The sequence below is a fragment of the Bidens hawaiensis genome, unplaced genomic scaffold, assembly GCF_021521415.1.
Source record: "Bidens hawaiensis isolate Kalapana, Puna unplaced genomic scaffold, B.hawaiensis_p1.1 tig00020513_1, whole genome shotgun sequence".
Classification (NCBI taxonomy): domain Eukaryota; kingdom Viridiplantae; phylum Streptophyta; class Magnoliopsida; order Asterales; family Asteraceae; genus Bidens; species Bidens hawaiensis.
This window is the reverse complement of record NW_027493132.1, coordinates 155,749-178,302: the sequence shown is the minus strand read 5'-3', so window position 1 is coordinate 178,302 and position 22,554 is coordinate 155,749. Positions and strand designations below refer to the sequence as shown.

The 22,554-nt window shown below is 34.7% G+C and overlaps 2 protein-coding genes across 2 annotated transcripts; one reads left to right on the top strand and one right to left on the bottom strand.

Moving 5' to 3' along the window:
• The first annotated feature begins 520 nt into the window (after window positions 1–520).
• Window positions 521–1,671, top strand: LOC143560900 (uncharacterized). Its single transcript, XM_077049093.1, has 4 exons — window positions 521–601; window positions 823–908; window positions 983–1,067; window positions 1,579–1,671. Exons 1-4 carry the CDS (start codon window positions 521–523, stop codon window positions 1,669–1,671), a joined length of 345 nt encoding a protein of 114 aa, XP_076905208.1.
• A 7,110-nt stretch (window positions 1,672–8,781) lies between these two features.
• Window positions 8,782–12,151, bottom strand: LOC143560890 (uncharacterized). The gene is made up of 8 exons (XM_077049084.1): window positions 11,387–12,151; window positions 11,277–11,313; window positions 11,114–11,183; window positions 10,921–11,025; window positions 10,690–10,840; window positions 10,529–10,608; window positions 9,591–9,684; window positions 8,782–9,498 (listed from the first exon to the last, which is right to left on the bottom strand). The coding sequence occupies exons 1-8, from the start codon at window positions 11,524–11,526 to the stop codon at window positions 9,426–9,428; spliced, it is 750 nt and encodes a 249-aa protein (XP_076905199.1). The 5' UTR covers window positions 11,527–12,151; the 3' UTR covers window positions 8,782–9,425.
• Window positions 12,152–22,554: the final 10,403 nt, after the last annotated feature.

Genomic DNA, 22,554 nt, shown 5'->3' with positions numbered 1-22,554 from the left:
TACCTTTTATCATCGATCATACACATACTATGAAGTAATTCAATGAATTAAATGTATATATAACCTTGATTATTGCACCTCAAATCATCATTATTAGGGCACATTTCCTACTTTTGTTTTGTTATCCTCTAATGATCTCATCTGATCTGATCGATGGTATTAGTTAGGTTGTTAATAAAATTAAGATGTAGTTATCTCTGGTTAAGATCAAATTTGAGTATATGGAGTTGAATCATGATACTAGTTTAAAACTACACAGACAGTAGTAGATTACTAATCTACAATGTTCAAGCCCCTGAATTTGTCATTTCACTTTGTTAACCTTTGATTTTTAGGATGAAGTTTGCATTTGAGAGATAACTTCTATTTGCAAATGTATTTCATCATAGATGTATATCTACTCAAAATTGGTTCTTTATTGAATGCGCCTGTGTATATATATATATGTAACACTTGGTTCATCATCTTGTTGCAGATTTGCATATAATCTAGTCCACTTTTAGTTGTTTAGTGGACCAGAATGGCTAGCACCGCATGCTTTATGATCGTTAGCAAAAATGATATTCCCATATATGAGGCCGAAGTTGGGACTGCTCCTAAAGTATGATTTCTTTTCATAATTTACTTGTGAATTTCACCAATCAGTTCAATATGTCAGATTATATAAAACAGTTTTCTTTCTATAAAGCTTATAACCTATTCAACCATGTTTTAAGTTTCAACCTTTGGAAATTCACATCTTTTAGCTATTATGAAATATATAAAGATTTTCTAGAGCGCCCTTATTGATTAAGAAACTCATACTTTGCAATGACAATTTAGAAAGAAGAAGCTGCACATCAGCATCAGTTTATCCTTCATGCAGCCTTGGATGTTGTACAGGATCTTGCGTGGACTACAAGTGCTATGTAAGACTCATAATCACCCTTTCTAACAATCATAATGGTAATAAAATAATTATTTCAACTTATTCTGTTTCCAGGTTTTTAAAATCAATTGACAGGTTCAATGATTTGGTGGTGTCGGTTTACGTGACGGCTGGTCATATCCTTCTTGCTTATTTAATTGTTTTTTGTTTTGTTTTTCAAAATTCTAATTTGTGAATTTTTTCTATAAATATTTTTCTTGACTTGAGCTTTACATACACGATTGATGTTGCTTCATGACTCCCGTACTGATGATGGAATAAAGAGCTTCTTTCAAGAGGTTCAAGAGCTTTATATAAAGGCAAGTTTACCTTATCAAGTGGGAAGATTTTATTAGATTAAATTTGGATTAAATTGTATGCAAGAAAACATGTCTTTATCCATTGTATGTCACATGCTTTCTGGTTTTTTTACCATTGTATGCACGTAACCTTCAGTAGAAGGTAAATAGTGACGTAAAATGATGACATGGCAGTGTCACGAGTCCCTATTTTACTTGCTATAGCAGGTTCCCTGGATCACAATATACAACTGCAAAACACTTTTTTTCTTATTTACACAGGCAAAATAGTGAAAATTAGTTACACTTTGGTTTTACTAAACATATAAATTGATGATATTCTTTAATATAGTGACTTTTAACGTCTTGCAGGTCCTTCTGAATCCTCTCTACCTACCAGGATCTCGTGTTGCATCTTCACATTTTGATACAAAGGTCCGAGCCCTTGCAAGAAGATACCTATGAGGGTAAAACGGTAATAAAATAACTTCACATTTTCTGCTTTTTTCGGTTTTTAGAAGTTATTGATATCCATGGGGATATATAGAAGTGTGCCTGTTTTGTATTCTGATAGATTATGCAATGTTTACGTTTGAAGTTGTAAAATTTGTATTGATTAGCATCAAACGCCAGGACTTGATGAAAGCTATCTCTATAATAAGCATGTTTTGTTCAAGTTGACTGTTTAACATGTTTAGTTAAACATTTCGTGTTTAGGTTGACATTTTTAACTTGGGTAATTAAGTAGGTTGTGTGCAGGCTGGTTGGCTTGATTAACCCTCTTAATTAAGTAGACTGACCCATCACATGTTTAATTAAGCATGCCAACAGACAACTTAATTAAGCATGTCAATACTTAAAACTAACAAGAAATTTTATCTAGAGATTGATTTTGATCCATTTAGCGGTTAAACTAAGAAAAGTTCCCTGGAAAAGAAAATGTCAATCTGGTGTGAAGTATATACCTTTTGATTAATCAAACATTCTACTTATTTTATGCAGAAACTACATTATTATCAAAATCAAAATGATTTGAGTTTTATTATCGTATTTGGGTTAATTATCTTCCAATCTTTTAAGTATTTGACCCGACATTTGTTTTGACCTGTATCACTGATCAACTCGCATTGCCACCTTTATCCATACAAATGATTATTAATGTGAGATACCGGTGAAGAAAAACTCCTTTGATAGGGTAATTCTCGACTTGTTCACTAGTAACTACTTACCCGATTACAACCTTCAATCAAATCTCATACCCATTCATTTTCATAATCTTCATCGCTTCTCCACAGCATCATGCCCAGACCGTTTCCTTGTAAATCTGTTTCAATCATAATCCACTTGCTATCCTCTCCTAGCTCCCAGACCGCCACATCTCAACCATGAGTCCAACCAACAACCACCAGCTTTCCTCCATGTCTAGCTAAGGGCGGTGAACACAACTATTCGAAGTCCATTATATTGTATACACGGACTGAGGTCTTCCTGTATACACTCTCATTTTGAGTCCATACAGTTAGCCTCACCATAAACTCAGCTGACTGGAGTACTGGACCCTATAACCTTAGTTGAAAAAATGTGTTCACGCATTGGACTCATTTTTACAACAGATGTTGTAAGAACACTTTTGGCATGTACCCTGCCATGTCTATACATGATTACATGATGATCCTTGGTTGAAAAGTGTGTCAACCCATTGGATTCATTAGCTAGGTCAATGGTCAAACTTGCTCAATCTGGCATTAGAGGCTCTTAATAATCACACACAGAACAGAATAGAGAAATTAGCGCATTAGCATTTCATGTACTACTTATACTAGAAATCCAGATACTACTCATGAAGTCATCATTATCAAGATAAACTCTTATACTTAAAACTTTTGGCACATTGGATTCATTAATTTGGTCAATCTGGCATTAGAGGTTCTTAACAGTCACATATATAACAAAATAGAGTAATTAGCGGATTAGTATTTCATGCACTACTTATACTAGATATCTTGATACCATTCATGATTGTAGAGATAAACTCTTCTACTTACAAACCATTGCCTATGTGGAACTATACGGTATGAAACACAATCGGCATGCCATCGATCCAGTCAGCATAAACTCCACTAATCTTCTCATGGTTTTGCCACTTAACTTTCAACTGTTTCCCCTCCACTTTCTTATCAACCAATTTGCACAGTCCACCTCCTGCGTAATCTCGTGGATAATTGATTCCTTGATTTTGCAGTTCTATGAATGGCAAAAGCAAGAATTAGTGAACCAAGTAACAGAGTTGGTGCCTTTTTCATGGCAGAATTTGGCATTAGAATATTTATCAACATAATGGAAATACATAGACATCGTTATACATCAAGAACATAATCAAACTTTCGTCTACTTAGAAAACTTAAGCTATAAACATCAACATGAAGAAACAGTTATGGGTTCCATATGAAGATGGAACTGATCTACATTATGGAATCATCCATAAAAAGGTCAATCACATGTTATGAGCAATTACAGTTTATGATCAATCAGTTTTGAGTGTTTGACGGATATGATTGTGAATTTTTAACAATTTAGTTCATGCCAATCTTACGTGCCTTAATGAGTTTATACGACCTGTTTAAGCTTTTGCAGACCATAGATTCGTCACATCATACGCACCATATAACTTTTAGACACAACACAACATGTCATAGCATTGTCACATCAGTCAGCCTCAGTAAAGTTATACATGTTCGTATTAACAAATTTTCTTTGTTATACGGGCACATACCTTGTCACATCACGCGAGTTGTATACCAAACAATCACATCACACACACCATATAACTTCTGAAACAACACACCACTGTCACATCAGCTAATTCCAGTAAAAGTTACACGCGCCGATATAACAACTCATATAACACCTTTTATTTTCATTCAAGCCCGTATACTTTTGCATACAATCATACGCGTTGTACAAGTGGCATCATACATATATAACTTTTGACACAACACACCAGTCAGTTTCAGTAAAGTAATACGAGCTCGTACAACTGCTCGCTTAACACTTTTTTCTTATTTTCAAAATAACCACAAATGTAGACTAAGTTGCGTTAACCTAATTATCAATCGAACTAAGGCGAATGAGAATCTAAGCACCTAATTAATTATCCAATTCCTATTGTCAATAACAATCAATCTGAAAACAAACCGAGACCTGATACTCCATGAGCATAGCAGCAATTGCGACCGTATTTGCAGGTACCAGTGTCCATCCACCTGATACACAGCTTCTTCCTCCATGGAAGGTGCTTCCGCTGGTGGTCACCAACTTCATTAACTTTCACATGAATGAAATGACACTTGTCACCGTACTGACACTCCTCCCCATTCATGTACCTCCAGCAAAACCGAGTTTTCAGATCCTGCAGCCGTTTATCCACACCGGAATGAACGAAGCAACAACGCTCACCGTAACTGCAACTGCCTCTTTGGAACTTCAAGCATGGTTCGTTCCTCTGTTGAGTCCTTCGGTTAGGTAATGGTTCGGATAATCTGAGGCGTTTGGGGAAGTGGTTTTCCATCGGTTTTGATGATGAATGTGTGGAGGGATGATTAGGATACTCAAATGTTATTATACGAATATGAATGTTGGTTTCTAGGGTTTATTAGTGAAGTATTGTTAATCGTTTTCGATCATGATGAATGGAATTTTAGCCTTCTATGATTTTGATGCAGCACCAAATGGTATGACCACGTAGTGTGGTGTAATGTGTACGGTTTACGTATGTCCCCCCTTTAAAAAATTAATAATCTCGTAAACCTATCAACTCCTCGACCGTACCCCCTTATGCGTGGGAACATGATGCCTCGCCTCCTGTCGGGTTGGAATCCGGGATTAAAGCCCTGATTTGTCTATTCACCAAAATATTCTTCGAACGGGGCCAAGTGAGAATCGAACATGCATCTCCACCAAAAGAGGCATACCTCTTACCACTAGACCAAATTTTTAAGGGAAATCAAATTAGAATTGATATGCATCTTACACGTCTTATGAGGTTCTAGCAACTCTCAACATAACGTTTGTTCTGAAAGAATTAAGAAACGCAACCTTAGCGCTCTGTTCTCGAGTTCCATTTAAGAAAGGAAAGGAAAGAGAGTGAAAGAAGGGGAGACTTGTGTTCTCGAGTTTCATTAAAGAAAAAAAGGAAAGAAAAATAGGGGTCTTGTAGTATAAATTCTTTCTTTCCATATTGAAAGGAATTGGATGGTTGCAAAAGATAAGAAAATAATGAAAGGGAAGGAAAATGAAAAGAAAGGAAAGGAATTGAAATGTTTCTTTTCCTTTCCTACGTTAAGTAAACTCAGGAACACAGCTTAAGAGTGTTGGATGCCATCAAGAGCTGTCTTGTTTACAGCGCAACCTTAGGACTGTTGTATTTATTAATTTATAGACTATAGTGGCTCGAGCGTCAAATGAAGATTATTTAGTTATTGAATACGAGCTCAAACGTTATATGGAAAATTTGTTTAGGCTCGTTGAGTGGTTAATTTTAAATGTCTTTGGGAATTTTCTAAAGTGCAATTCCTCAAGCCACTATAGTTCTATAAATACAACATTTATTCTCATGCCCAAGCTTGTCATAGGAACATCTCTCATGTGACTAACCTAATTTTGTGTTCATTAAGTGTTTGGGTTCGCAAAAGATCTTGCGATCGAGTCGAAGTGCCACATAAATAACAGCCCCTCACACCCTGAACACCAACATGCTTCAACAACACCTTTAAGGCTTTAACTAAACTTATTTAAATGTTCAATCAAATGCACATACACTGAAATCTCTATAAATATAATCTCATGTCAATAGCTTATGAAGAGAATCAAATGTGTAGTAAAACATATATATACAACCTTGACATAACATTATATTTTTCATACAATCAAGTAATTATATTTTCATAACATTATAATGTTTTACTTATTCTTTTTAGCTTATAATTAAAATAAAATATAATTTAGTTAACAACTTCGTAACATATATATTTAGGAAGGTGCTTCAAGCTTTCGTATCAAATCAAGCAACTTGGCATTATTATTGTAAGAGTTTTAAGTACTCCCGGTAACGTTCTTCACGGCCCCAGTCGCACCTTCAGCTACGCTGCCTATGCCTGACGCCGCACCTTGTGCTGTGCTCTTCACGGCTCCAGCCACACCTTCAGCTACATTGGCCACACCCGATGCCGCACCTTGTGCTACACTCGCCACACCATTTGCTGCCCCGCTAGCTACGTTCGCTGCACCCTGTGTCACCTGCAAACACCAAATATTCAATCTACTACTTTTGGTATTAGTAACTTACATATCCATGATTGGTTTTGAAGCAACTCGTAACCACTTGTTCTGTTGGTGATTAAAATGTCATCTGGCTATTCGTGTAACAAAACCAACACGTTATTGTTGTGATTAAGATTGCTATAAACATGTAAATCTAAAAAAATCGGCATTTACGTTTACATGTATATATTTGTTTTCGAATAAAATTTATATCACATCACAATTCACAACATTGAATCTCACGTTTCCAAACATAACATTGAATATGTGACAAATTACAATACCTGATTTACAACACCGGTATTATTTTGGGTCGCCATGTTTATCTTTCTTGTTGGTTTGCTTTCTCTTGAAAGGGTTCCTTACGGAAAGAAAAATAATAAATTATATAAAGTTTTGAGGAAAAAAAATGTTGCTAGAATTGCGAGTTCGGAAGCCAAAAAAACATGGCTTCGTTTACACGTGGGTGGCATTTCATAATTAGCCACTCGTTACTTGTTCTTCATATTGCAAATAAACCTATTTTAGTAACCAACTTATTAATTAATTAAAGGTTAAATGAAACATTTTAGGGACATCACTTGGATAATACATTATACAACATAAAGGGGTCGTTCATTTGCTAATATAAATTTCCAAGCAATTTCTTAGATTTGTTATTTTCATTTCTTATATATTTCTTATTCTTATATGTGAATGGTTAATCCTGATCGTTAACAAATAAAAGAGCTAAATGATTAAACCAAGAAAGAAGAGAGTTAAAGACCATAAAAAGTTGGTGATAAAAATAATCAAGAAAGAGAATATATAATTGATGGAGGTTAAGTACACTACTAGAAAAAAGGCCTTTAACGACACGCATTGCGTGTCATTAATGGGTACAAATGACACGCAAATGCGCGTCGTTGAAGCCCCAGTCATAAAAAATATATGACACGCATCTGCTTGTCATATTAAATGACACGCATTAATGACATTCATTTGTGACACGCGTTAATGACATATCTTTACGACTAGCATTTATGCATGTCATCGTATATTTAAAAAAAACAAATTATATATATTGCATATTACTAATTTTTACATTAATTATACAAATATAACATCAAAACTATTCATTCCATTTCTTAATTAGGCATCCTAAGTCAAAATAATACAAATATTCCCAAGTTAACATAAGTATTTGTTAATATTTAAAACCATACATATATCACTACTGGAAAATAAACTTTGATGCATAACTCGACCATTCTTCTCGAACTGCATCAAAATCCGCATCCGTCTACTCGTTTTTGCCTCCCCCAACCTAAGAAAACTAAACAAACAAAACTTTTCAAGAAGTTTAAGATATTATAACCACACTCGGTACATCCCGGCTGAGTCGAACACTACAAAATTACAAAACAGTAAAATGATTAAGACATAATAAAGCCTAGTGATTTATAAACAAGAATCTATAGTAGCCTTAATCAAGAAAACATAGTTTAATAAAGTCGTGCACATTTTAAATTTTAAGTTTATAACATGCTATCAAAGTATATAACAACTTAACATAAGTTGTTCAGAACCTATTCTAAACAAAAAAAACCAGTCCAAAGTTCCAAACTTCAATAGTAATCTAACTGTTCGTTTACTACTTTTAACTTCATAACTACTTTTAAAAGAACTTGTTCGTTTACTACCTATAAAAAGAACAGAGTTTTAAGGTAATAAAATTGGGTTTGCTTTTATATAACATGCCCACATGATCGCAACCTGATCTACCGGAATCAGATGGGCTCGTAACAAGATACTTTGTCGTATTGGGCTCGCAATTTGCTGCTCGTAGGTGAGAACTCCAGAAATCAAACCTGCGCAGTAGATACAATCCACAACTTTAATACCCATACGTCTGCGGGTCTGACCCAATCATGAATACACATTTTATTTTACGATCCAGGCCAATTCTGACCCGCAACAGACCTGCTCGTGTGCTGATCTGCGCAGATAAAAAATTCCGTCTCGCAACAGACCTGCGCGCTGATCTGTAACTGGACGCAAGCTAAATACAGCAGATCAAGTATTCTGACCCGCGGCAGACCTCGCTCGCTGATCTGCAACGCACACACGCTAAATACATCAGATCAGGTAATCTGATCGACATTTATTTATACGTATAAATAAATGGTTTAGGGCTATTGTTTTGATGTGTTTTGATCTTAATAATAAAAATATAAAAGAGTCCCATCTCGAGTTGAGTCACAAATCCTGGTTGTTGTTATTATTATTATTATTGGCTCAAGCATAAGTTAACAATAGCGTAACTTGTGTTCATTCTTAAACCTAGGTTATACATTTAAACATATTTGTTTTAACTTCTAGCTATTGTTTTACTGGCAAGCACACACACTCTCTACTCTACGCTCCTAAAATCACCACACATGCCTACCACTTTACGACCAAGATGTCCCCCCGAGGGATTTTAAATTCTATTTATTGCAATTTTTGTTTGTTTTATGGTTTATTAGTACTAATATACTAAATATATTTGTTTCAATTAAGTGACACTTGTATACTTTTATCTTTGTGGGTTGCAAGCTTTCTTTGTGTAACTTCATTCATAAACATTGCATCATTATATGCTCCTTATAAACAACAAAAGGTAATTTCATAACTCCATAACATTACAACCATAAAATCCCAATACTCAAATCGTCAAACAACAAATTCCCATCTATGAACCAATGCTCCCGACACCCGAAAATCCTTATTTTATAACAAACAAACATATAAAACAACATTTATATATGTATACCATCCGATCTCCACCAAAACGCCTCTATAATCCGTGTAAAATTCCTCTCGTTCTTATTTTTTTTTTTTACCCAAACACGAGTTAATTTAATTAAGCCATTAATTTATCAAGCTCCAAGCCTTGTGTTTAGCCATTGACATACTTCTTCCATCTCTTGAGGAACCGTGTAATGACCAAGCCTGAAAGATGAAAGACCACAACAAGAATCTTGATTATATTTAATTTCTTTTAGGGTTTTGATCCAAATGAAGTCATGATATTGATTTCATACCCTTGATAGCCTTTGAATGTAACATAACGAAAACCAGCTGAACTCATCATCTGAGAAGACCTCTCTCCATATTTGTATGGTACTACTTCGTCACCTGTAACGTATGGCATGCATCGATTACAAGAATCAGTATTGGATGCGACAATTGTAACTTATTTCTAGTATGTCACATAGGCAAAAGTTATTTAAAAAAATAAAATAATAATAATAATAATTATAGTAATAATAATAATAATAAGTTAAAAACGGGTATAAATACTCCCGAAGTGTATATTTAGAGGGGTTGTTGGCTAAACGTATACCAATCCCTAAATTCATATTAATTGGTTTTTCTTTTTTAGTATGAATCAGGTTATTATTGGTTCATAAGATTTTTGTGGTTGTTTAAAAAAAAAAAGTATAAATCAGGTTTTCATCCTTAAATCAGGGGGGTGCAATGAGGCCCTAGACTTTCATTGAATCTCCAACTAAATCCCTGGGCTTTACTTTTTCATCATTAAATCCTTTTTTAGAACTTAACAATAAAGTCCCTAGGACTTGTTTTTTTTATTAAAAGAGAGGCTTGTTGGACAAGTGAATCTTTTAACTTTTAACAACTATACAAAAAGGCCCTTATACTTTAATCAAGTCATTAAAGTTTACAAAAGGACCTTTATTTAGCACAAAAAGTCTAGGATTTAATCAGGTAAAAATAAAATCCAAGTAAATAATGTAAGAACTATTATAAAAATATTAGCCTTTGCAGGTTGATACTTGACACCAACTATTCACAGTAAAAAAAATTGAAACAAAAATTTCCGGGTCAACCCAATTATGACCCAACCTTTTTTGACCCGAATCCATTTTGACCCAACCATTTTTTTTTTACTTGTTATCAGTATAATCAGTTACTATTTTACTTGTAATATAGAAATCTACGTCATATTTGAAATACTTACACTGTCCATGACATAGCAAAATGGGCAATGAAGCAGCGCGTCTTGCGGCATCATTTGATACTATTTTGCTCCTTAAATTCCTGCATGTGAATTCAACCACATCAAACTATTACTCTTATTAGAAAAAATTGAAAATAAAACTTTTTACTAGAGAAATTTACCGTGCACCCGGGAGCCATCCACTTAATCCGACTACAGCTTTCAGGTTAATCGGGTACGGGTTTCCATTTCCATATCTTCCTTGAGCAAAACAAGCTGCAGAGTATAGTGCACATGCAGCACCCATACTGAATCCTCCAATACCAAGTTGAACTGTTTATATAAACAAATTTGCACGTTTTATAACAAATAAATAAATAATTAAATAAGTAAATATAAAAAACGTCATATACCATCAGAGGGCTCGGTTGATAACAAGTTTGCGATGTGAGCTACCGACGCATCTAAACCTTCATCATCATTTGGACCGTCTTCTGAAAGCTCGCCTTCATCAAACCCTGTAAAAACCCGAAAATGTTACTAAATTATTGTAACTTTATGTGAATTAAATAAATAAATAAAATCTTATGTTTAATATATTATTACATGCAGTACAAGGGAATCCTCCTAGCGCGGTCACGGGGCGTGTAGGAGCAGTAGGACATATCCACTTAACCTGCAACATGTAACATGTAACATGTTAACGTGTCATTAAATTTCATTATATGATTTTAATGAAAACTTGAATAGCCAAAAGAAATATGCTTACATTTGGAAGAGGAAGGTTGTCCAGAACTTGTGACCAGCTGCAATAATAAAAAAGGTTAAAACAAAATAAATAAAATAAACAATGTGATAACTTACAATATTATTCGTTACCTTGAACCGTTATCGCCTAGGCCATGCAACCAGACTATGGTGGCTTGGTGCTTAGCTTTAGGCCTCACAACATATGTTCTCCCGAATTCAACGGTTCGCCTAGCGGTTCGACTACCACTTGGATAACTCATCTTAGACATGTGAAATATGTTTGTATGAGTGGCAATATGAATATGAATATGAAGAAACAGGTGTGTTGTGGAGGTGTTAATTTATAGGGAAATGAGGGAATAGAATAAAAAGAAGTGAATATTCAGAGACTATGTGAACCAGCTGCACATTGCATCTAAAAGCAATAAATCTTTTTTAGGAATGAGATTAAGGGCTCAAAAACATCTGAGATGGAGGGAATTTATGCTTGATGGTGCAGTGGACATATAATAATAATACTAATAATAATAATAATAATCCAATTGGGTTGGTTCATTTCAATTCATCAATCATTTGTTTGTACACATTATTATCTTCAAAGTGAAGTTCAACTAGTGTCTAATTTATCATCATTACTATCTGTGACTTGAAAAGATTTATGTTTCACTAACAACACTAACAGCCTGAAATTCAGGGTAAAACAGAGACAATAATATTCTGGATATTGAAATTTACAAGAGTTTTTGTTAGTATATGATGCAGGAGCAGTGCAGAATTGGAAGGCATCTTCTACCTGTTTGTTTAAATTTCAGAATCTCATTGATTTGATATGATATTATTACTGCACGACTGTCATATCCTTTCTGCCTGTTTTCGGGTACATTCCCCGTGCCCATTTTTTGGACCTACTCCAAAACCACTTCATGTATATATTTTTTTTACCCTTATTTGGAACTAGCTTCAATACCCGAGAGAGTTCTTTAGAGACAGGATGACAACCGTCTAAACTGATTTTAATGCTCTAGACTCGACTCAACCAAAAACATCGTCAAGGACACAGAGTCATGTTTCGAACTTGACACAATAAGATCATTAAGCCTTAACCTTCATACACATATCATTGAACCAAAAGGCCAACTGTTATTACCCAAGGATTCTGATTCCCTTTAAACATATCAAAACAATTTATCTGCACCCGCTACTTTTTTTTATTCATTCCCTATTTCACCGTGTTATCTTGACACCACCACCTCCATTACCTAATTTCTTTATTTTAGGGCAGCGGTATTATCGTCATATGTATTTCATTTCTTCATATTTTCCTACCAACCAAGCAATATTAAGTAGTGATTCATTTTATTTTCATATGTTAACCAAATAAAACGATGGGATGGCTTTATTTAGCGCTAAAAACTAAAAACTAGTAGTCGTTAGTCTAAAGGACAAAATCTATTACAAAAATGAAACATAAAAGGATGGTAAGAGTTAACGCTAAAATAATCTGTTACAAATCTAAACTTGTCTTTAATATATAAGCAATAGTAAATGTTTTAATCTATAAGCAATATTTTTTTTACATGCCAAATGGATAATTAAATCAATAAGCAGTGTGTTGTTACGTTTTTCATTACTTTAATTCATTAGTGAGAAAATGTATAATACACAGGTTGGTAAATGCAAGCTTCATATAAGTGTGATGTAAAAAAGTAAAAGAAAAAAGAGGAGCAATCTTTCTAGAGAAATAAAAAGTAAAAACATGAAGTCGACAAAAGTTTTATCATCTTTACAAGAAGAAAATAAAGAAAGTAAATCGAGCTCAAAGTCAAAGTTTTGGGCTATGGATGAAAAAGTGGACCTTTGATTTGAAACACGGTTAATCTTTCTAAGGTTGCATGATAATTAGTTGATAATCTTTGTAGATTACCTCGGATTAGTAGTTCGGTTAGATAATGTTTTGACTTTTATCATATTAGTAATGATAAATTCGTACCTTTTTAATATTTTAGCATTATATGATATTACAATGAAGATTTTATGATATTCATGTTCACATTTAGTGGGAGGGAGAGGTCCACCGTTGCTTAAGAGCCATGAACACATCTATATTAATGGAAGGAAGGTTTGGAAACAAGTAGGGGCGTTCATGAGTTCGGTGGGTCTATTCAAGATTCCTGAATTCGAACTCTGTTTGGATAGGGACCCAGCTCAAGTAACCCAAATTATAATTTAAACTCGTTATTCAAATTCAGTTCAATTTTAATTTCATGTTTTTCAAGTCCGAATCAAATGATTTACGCATCTAGAAGCCAGTTACTAGTATTGATTTGTTATGGTTCACTTCTACTTATGCAGAACGAGTTTTATAACTAGAATCACAATTTCATCGATTTGTTATGGTTCATTTCTACTTAGAACGAGTTTTTATAACTAGAATCACATATATATACGATTTACTACAAATTATAATTCTCTTGTATATTAACAAGAACATGCAATTATTAGTTCAGCGGGTCGTGCACAGTAACTCAACGACGCCAAAGAACGATAATTTTATTTTCAGTAGGATCGGTTTTGCTATTCAAAATGGGGTGGCGGCGCAACGTGTTGCCCGCTTAACTGCCTCTTTATTATAATTGGATCCTTTTAATTGAAATTTTTTTTTGCTTAATTGATTATTAGTTTATGATATCGCTTTACATGTTATACTTCTGATTTAGATATGATGGGTTGAGGGATGCTTCCTTATGACTTATGAGTTAGGAATGTGTCCTGTTTTTCCAAAATAAATTAAAGTTATACGGTTCACGTCGAGCATCACAAACCACTTTTTTTTGTTTAACTTCTATTGGGCTATTATATTTAGCATTTTTGAAATCCAATACTCTTTAAACCATTTTCCTGGATTGTTATTAGGATATGAATATATACGAAAGCAGTTTTAAGCATATAGCTGTTTGTAACTGTGATACGTAAAATGGTTAAGTCATCACTTACTTCACTATTTTTCTAACTTTCATTATATTTATCAAGCGCTACCTCGAGACTACGGTGCATCATGTGATTATCATATTTTCAACTTGGAATCGGTTATGTATTAAATGCCTCTGTATTAACATAATTATGTTTAGTTCTCACTTAATTTTAACTGATTAACATTAACATAACAACTAAATCATATTCCTTATTATAAATATTATTTGACTAATAAATAACATTTTTGTTAATTTATGTAAAATTAACCAATGGTATTGTTTTGACTTCATAGAATCATTTGCGGATTTTACTTTCAATAAACAACTATTATCAATGTTAATGCTTGTTCCATTATGCTTAAATTATAGTTACTTTTTACACTTGATAAACTGACTAAATTTAAATACCATTTTCAAATATTAGTTTTTTTAAAACCATAGTTAGAAAAGAACTATAGTCTTAGGGTGTATGTTGGCAGGTTAGCATGTTGACGTGTTAAAAGTGATGAACTTAAATATGTTATTCATGTTAATGATATTAACTTTAATCCAGATACACAGATAGCTAACCTAAACACATCTTGTATAATTCGTTAATCTTTACAACGGGTCAAACGGATTGTAATCAACTTGTAATTGAGTTGTATTTTGATAAACTTATAAAGTATTTCTATAACATTTATTTCTTAACCCAATACAAATTTCAAATATGACCCACTTATTAGACGGGATAGACTAGTTAATTTGTTTGTTAACTAAACCCGATTACACCCCATTTAAAAACCTGATTATTTATTAATTTCCTATCATATATGAAATTGCAATAAAGCTAATGAGTATGTTGAGAATTCGGTTTGTATCTAAACAACTAGCTCGGCTATTTCTTTGTTTAAATTGTTATTTAATTTAATATTCCTTATTATTTATATGTATTTAGTTTGCAATAAAATAAAATTTTGACGGTGCTCCTTTTCCCTCATTTGGGGTGGACTTTATTTAAAAGAAAAGATTGTAGCCTTTAAATGTTCCTTGTTAGGTTAATTCTTTTTTAAACAAAAGACAAAATATGCTGTTGCCACTAACTTTATCAACTACAATTATAGTAATAAGTTTCCATACTAAAAAAAGCCCCAAATATAGCATCTTTGTTGTTGCAAGTGAAAATTATGGGCTATTTTTGTTCATGTTAAAATGATAAGGGATGAGAAATATAACTTAGTTATCTCATGTAAGAACAATCTAGTATAATAGTTTCCGGTTCTTCTCTCAACGCAGGGTTAAGACGTTCGATAACTTGAAAGGCTCATAACCTGGTCATGAGATCAAGCCCTGTCTTAGCAATTGCTCTGGCTAATTGTCCAACCATTTCAAATGTGGTTTTTATGTTATGCGTGATCATACCTAAGAGGACATTGGTTGTAAAATTTCCAATGGCCTTTTGCCCTAGTGGCATTAGATGTTTTTATCGCCAACAATGTCATGTCTTATATTAGAGGGACTTTTAAGATTAGATTTTAAGATTGTGTGTTTATCGATAAAGAAAATATAGAATTATGTGTACTCTTGTGAATTTATTACACTGCATGGATTTCATGGGTTTATAGTTAATTTTAATAAGTTTAGATCAATTTCTGGTCAAATCGAACCCTATTATTAAAGAAGAATGCTTAAACAAATAATTCTAGAGTAATTTGCTCAATAACTCAATTGTAGCCTTCGCGTCTCCTTCTCCGCTAATAAATATTCATCTACTCCTGTGTTATTTTCTAGAATTAAAAAATATATATTCGATATAAATTCGAAATTTTAATGTTTTGAAAAAAGAAAAAGAAAAAATAAACGGCCAACGATCGAGACGTAAGAATATCAATTTGTACGCTACTTTCTTCCAATAACCTAAGAAAAATAATATAAAATGGGAGTTTAGCTTTACTTTAAAAAGATTATTTTTAACCTTTACTTATTCGCCCTTTTCATAATACTCATTTAAATACACATTAGACATTAGTTATTGAAATGACATGTGCCATTATGAACTCAAATTTTATTATGGATCGTAATGAATGGGTATCAATTAAGGTAAATTTGTTCGGGTGAAAAACATAAATGGGTAAAAGTTTAACATCAGATGAGCTACATAAAAAAAGACTCATCGAAAGAATCTAAATATGCCCCTTATGTGAAGATGCAATGGAGTCGGTGGAGAACTGATGTGCTAAAAACAGTCAATAAATATTAACTAAATTAAACAAGTAATAAATACTAGACTTAAGACTCAACTAAACAAAACACCGGTAAGTGTACCGATCAATTGTACTAAAGCTAAGTAAGTCCGGAATATCGAACCCACAAGACTCTATAAATTACGTAAATTAACTAATTAGACTCGATTTACAACACAACTATTTATTATTAATGTTTTGAGGGGGATTTTAAGACTAATATTAAACTAAGAAAACAAATAAGCAAGTAAACAATAAACAAACAAACAAACACAAGATCGAAACCAAATAGAGAATGAATCTACCTAGGTAAGAATCCCATGCATCAACAATCATCAAGCAATGGACAAATAACATGATTGTGGAAACTGATTTCTAAACGTATTCATCTAACAAACCCTAAAGGACCCTTGACTGAATCAAATGAAATCCCAAAGAACAATTATTAGATTATTAAGCAAACAGTTGAATTGATTTACGCAAAGTTATCAAATAAGGTTAATTAATAGTATCATAGGCAAACAATCTTACGAAACACTGAACCCTAGATAACTTGATAAGCTAACATGACATCATGAACATGGATCAACACAATAAGCAAGAATATTGTCAATATCTATCATAGCATGCAATTGACCAAGACACATGAACAACTCCTCACCTTACAGCTATTGGAATTTAGCAAAACATTCAAAACCCTAACCAACTATCAACAAGCTTCTATGATCTAATAGGCCTATTCAACCATAATAATCAAAACACTAAGTAAAGATTAAACATGAACCCTAATATCTAGAGAACACAATCAATAGAAAACAAGATCCATGTGAAGCAATAGTTAAATAATCAATCAAGATAATAAATACTTATACGCATCATGAAAACAAAACCAAGTCTTTTACTATTAATAAAACGAAACCATAATCAAATAATTGTCTAAAGCAAGAATCAAGTCAAAAACATGTCCATCAAACCTAGGTAGACATGAAGTCTAGCCTAGAATCATCATTAAAAACAATCCTAAACAGTCTTAAAAACAAAGAGGAAAGACATAAAAAATAATGAATAAGGAACGAAAGTTAGAGCGATAAAACCCTTTGCGATTGATCCTCGAACACTTGTATGAAATCTTTCTCGATCCTCCTTGGTTCATAGCTCCAAATAACCTTCAAACCCTTGGAAACCCTCTCAAAATCGGCTGCAATATGTCTTAGGATCGGCTAGGGAATGAAGATGTTTATATAAGCGAGAATGGGCTTGGGCTTGCAATTTTTGGCTGACCAGAAGGCCTTAGCGCCCGGCGAAGGCATACTGCCTTTTTCCTTAGCGCGGCGCGGCGCCCTCCAAACATAGCCCACGATTTTTTCTTGTTATTTGTTTCTTTAAATAAGTTAGATCTCATCCTTAACTTCCAAGCAACGATAGAACCTTCTAGACCTTCTTTCCCTTGATCACCAAGTCACCATCTACATGAAAATAAATCAATACTCGTAAGTGAAGTAATCATGTAATCAATAACGAACAAAACGAACATAAACTTCGCATGAAAATATAGAAAGAATTGAGTTTAACATGCAAGATACCAAAAGATATAAAACATGTAGACATATAATAAACGTGACTCAAGACCTTAAATTAATAAAAGATAAACGAAACATGAACTAAACAGAACTCAAAATATTAAATAAACATAACTTTACAAAGGATTCGAGATGTATAAATAGATGTATATCAAATATCCTCACACTTACTCTTTTTTCGTCCCTGAAAAAGTCCAATGCAGTTGGATCAGAATCGGAAAATAAGGTCTTAAAAACATACAGGTTAATTTTTAAAAGCCCAGAAAATGCAAAAACCGCGAACACCGATATTGTTGTCCACTTAAACCCATGCCTTAATCTTTACCGGGACAAATAAGATCCGACAATTTTTTACTCAGTGGTTTGCACAATTAAGACCTGCTTATTTTCAGCTTTTACCGGACCAGACCACCCCAACTTGACTTAAACCTCAAAATTAGCAGATTTAAAACTTTTGTTGCTCTATTTTTTTTATGAATAGTTAAGACGATCAAGGGTATTGTTTATCTACCTAAGCTTAAGCATCAAAGTCCACCAAGCAGCCATTAGATATTATTAAGGTTTAATTAATTTATAGCTAGTGTTCCCTACAACATGACATACCCCTGTTATCAACTAATACAATGCCAGCGGACCTTCCACTTGTCGTTTGCTAATGTAGTGTTCATGACCGTACCTCCAACCCTCAATGCAGGAGCTCTAAAGGAGACATGTTGGAGTCACTTATTGAAAGCTATGGTAGTGTTATTAAGAGACAATAATAATGCCAAGAAAGGTTGACGTGCGATTGAAGATATGAATGCGATGCCACTTGCAACTTGAATACAGGTGTGCTTAGTTTTGAAAGAAGGGTCATATTCTTTCCCCATGGAATAAGTTTTGGTTGGCAATATGTCCAAATTGTATATGCACTGCTACTGTAACTATCAAGAATATTTTGTGTGCGTTTACATATTTGGGACGCGTGTGTGATTATGGCTGCATGCTCGTGTTTTCGTGAGTTTAGCACCTAAGAAAGATATGAGAAAAGTTGTGAATTTGTTCCACAATTTGAATCTAAACTCATCATTTATGTTGATATGCTTAGAATATTCACGGCAAATCAAGGGTGTGAGCCATAGACCTCCCGTTATGGGAAGCTAGATTGTTGCCGTCTGGTAAGCATTTTAAATTTGAATTTAACTTCCACTGGTTTTCTGTTATTAACCCTTTTGAAGGTCACCTCTCAAGTGCATCTGATCTCAATCAACCGAGTATTTTTAGGGTCCCATGATTTTTCTGGCATTAGGTTCTCATGCTTATAAAGAAAAAAATCAAAAAAATAAAATTAACAATCTTAGTTAGAATATATTCTTTTAATTGATGAAATCGTATGATTGGATGGAGACGAGGAGATACGTTAACATGTCATACAATCATAGTCCCTTTCATATAACGTATACATCATATAAAAATTAATCCTACGACTAACGATGCTATAACGCAACTTATCATACATGTACACTTAATCACTAATTCAACTCAAACAAGATTAGGGTTGCTCTAGATGTTACAATTCTACATGGGATCATACGGCCTTCAAGGATTCTATTCAAGATCGATTTGTTTTCGCTAATCAAAATCATACGATTTTAAGATCAAGTTTAAGTTCTTAGCAATGATAATTCACATGCTTGATTTACAAACTTTGAAATGGCAATGAACAATGACTAACATCAAACATGACCAAGATCAACTAGACCTAACTAGGGTAGAGTTTTGGTTTGGAAGTTGACAAAATATGGTTTTACATAGGGCCAAAATGCTTGTGGGGTAACCAAAACAAAACACAAGACAAAACCTATTGAATCCTGAGGCTGCAGAATATACTGTACGTGTCATGTAATGTCACCAGATTCTTAATCTGTAGTTAATTAGGCTGAGGGGTGTGGGGCTTCAACGGGGGCGCTAGAGCCCCTCCGCTCGCGCCCCCAGGCGCTAGCGGGGGCGCTAAAGGGGCGCTAGCGCGAAAAAACATGCAGGCGTGATGGGGTTAGCGGCAGAAGAGAGAGTAAAGTGGCATAGGGGAGTGTGCAAAGAGCCGTTGGTTTATATAAAGCGCCTTTGGGCTCTTATTTAATTAAAAAAAAACGTTTTTTTTCCTATATAATACCCCATTTCACCCATATCAATCACCACAACTTCAAACATTCACCCAAAATCAACTCATATTCCCAACTTTTTTTTAAAAAAATGGCTGGAAATTGGTACCCAAACCTTGATTCAGATTATATTGACGACGATTTATGGTCGTCACCGCACCAACCGATGTTTTATTCGGAGCCGCAAGAATCATCCGGCTTTCAACCATCCAACACACAACCGTCTCCTAACTTTGTTGTTCCGGAGACACAAGAATCACACGGTGAAGCTACGGGACCAAAAAGACGCGTCCACCGGAAAAAACAACTTGCAACGGACGGGTCGGGACCGGCTTCGACTCCGAGGACGAAACGGAAAGCCACTCCGTGGTCATCGGATGAGAAGGAAGCCTTGTGTCGGGCTTGGATAGTCATTTCTGAGGATCGGCATTGCGGTAATTGTTTTAACGTTTTTAAAAATGATTTTTAATAAAAAAGTTAAATAAAAAAGTTAAATGGAAATCTAATTTATTTATTCATTTTGCAGCCGACTACCAAAAGAGCAAGATTTTTTGGACAAAGGTTAGGGAGACGTTCTATACGCTCGTTGGGAGTACAGAGCGGAACGCCGATATGATTTCGGGTCGGTGGTCCGAAATCAGAAAATTTGTCGGCTTGTTTACTAATCTTTTCAACAGGAACAGCGGTCGTATGAGACCAAGTGGCAGTGATGATTTGGCGGTTTATAATTTCACGGTCGAAGTGTGGAAGCAGGAGTGTTTGCGGAGGTATGGGATGGTGAAGACGTGAGACGATTTAAAGTTGTGGGAGAGGTTGAAAAGGTGTTCCAAGTGGGTTGAGCTGGTGGCGCCGGACGTTGATGCGGAAGTACGGCCGAAACGGACTAAAACTAGTTCGTTTGGAGCGTATAGCACTTCAACCGGGTCGGATTGCCGCGTTGGATTCGACCTAAACATTGCGGGGGAGGAAACGTCTTCACCGCCGAGGAGGCGACCATTGGGAAGGGACGCCAAGGGGAAAAAACCGGCTGAGGGGGAAGCCGTAAACATCGCCAATCTTGTTGAATCCCTCAATAAATTCAACAAAACCATGGAGGTGGTCTCTAATGACAAAAAGGAAAAAAGTCGAATGAGATATTTGGACTTCCTTACTAGAGACTTCAGTAACCTAAATCCGGTCGATCAAATGCTAATGGAAAAGCAAAAGGAACGTATCCGAAAGAGGTTGATCGAAGAAGACCAAGCCGAAGAATAAGAATAATGTTTTTTTTTAGTACTTTAATTCTTATTTTATTTTTAGATATTTATGAGTTTTTTTAATAATACGTTGTTTGAATATATTTATAAAAAAATAAAAAAAAAAATTCGCTGGAGCCCCTGCTGGAGCCCCTCCACACCAGGGCCAGGGGCTCCAACGGGGGCTCCAACACCTCCCTTATCCAGTTTCTCTCTCTGCCACACGTCATAATATTATTGGTTGGAGTCCCCACTAAAGCCCCCATTAGAGCCCCACACACCCCTCGGCCTTAACGATGATGTTCACCTTCATCACCATGACCTTATTGAGGTCCACCTGGGCCCACCACTCCCAACAATGCAATTGTGCAAATACATCAACGTGACACTATCACCTGCTCATATTATCAACATGGAACCTTTGCCTATGATGTTACTTTATAGGGAAATCACGAAAAATTTAGAAAAATAGCCTCCGAAATTATATTTTTAAAAGATTCCATCTAATGAAAACTTAATTTGTTAGACGATTAGTTCGCCTCTTCTAGTCTTTCTTGTAAAGTTGTAATCAAAGATTTGAATTAGAAACCGGGTAACCTGTTGAAGGACTTAATTAGTTGATTCGTTGAAGTATGTCTCATAAATGTATATATGTGTGAACCCTGGGGTGGACAAAAGTGAAATTGCACTAATTTTGACGTTATTTTACTAATCTCGTGAAAATAACGTTAAAAGTGGCGGAATGTTAATCAGGCATCATGTAGTGGCGTTGATAGCCAAAAGACAATGGTATATGCACCAATCAGCCGGTGTCCCGATGGTTGAGTGGTATGTGCCTTATGTCCTAGACTTGATGCAAAGCTACTATCGAGCCGGGGGGGTCTCACTGGAAGCAGCCCCTCTATTCCTACGGGGTAGAGGTAAGGTTGTTTACATCTTACCCTCCTCAGACCCAACCATAGCTTTGCTATTTGTGAGATTCAGTGAGTACGATGATGATGATGTTGAAGTCTGTCTCAAATACTCGAATTGGTAGAATAAAGCTGAGAGACGCACCTCCTGGTTCTCACTGATGATGCTTGACGCCACCGCAAATAGCAAATCCATCCCAATTACAATCGAATTGTATCATGTTTGTGACAATTAT

What these genes read in the sequence shown, in the direction of transcription:
- LOC143560890 (XM_077049084.1), bottom strand. Translation starts at nt 11,526, where the DNA reads ATGTCTAAGATGAGTTATCCAAGTGGTAGTCGAACCGCTAGGCGAACC. An exon ending in CTAGGCGATAACGGTTCAAG is followed by an intron (nt 11,314 to 11,386) that starts GTAACGAATAAT and finishes TTATTATTGCAG; the next exon opens with CTGGTCACAAGTTCTGGACA. An exon ending in TTTGCTATGTCATGGACAGT is followed by an intron (nt 9,685 to 10,528) that starts GTAAGTATTTCA and finishes CATACGTTACAG; the next exon opens with GTGACGAAGTAGTACCATAC.
- LOC143560900 (XM_077049093.1), top strand. Translation starts at nt 521, where the DNA reads ATGGCTAGCACCGCATGCTTTATGATCGTTAGCAAAAATGATATTCCC. An exon ending in GCGTGGACTACAAGTGCTAT is followed by an intron (nt 909 to 982) that starts GTAAGACTCATA and finishes TTCTGTTTCCAG; the next exon opens with GTTTTTAAAATCAATTGACA. An exon ending in TCCTTCTTGCTTATTTAATT is followed by an intron (nt 1,068 to 1,578) that starts GTTTTTTGTTTT and finishes AACGTCTTGCAG; the next exon opens with GTCCTTCTGAATCCTCTCTA.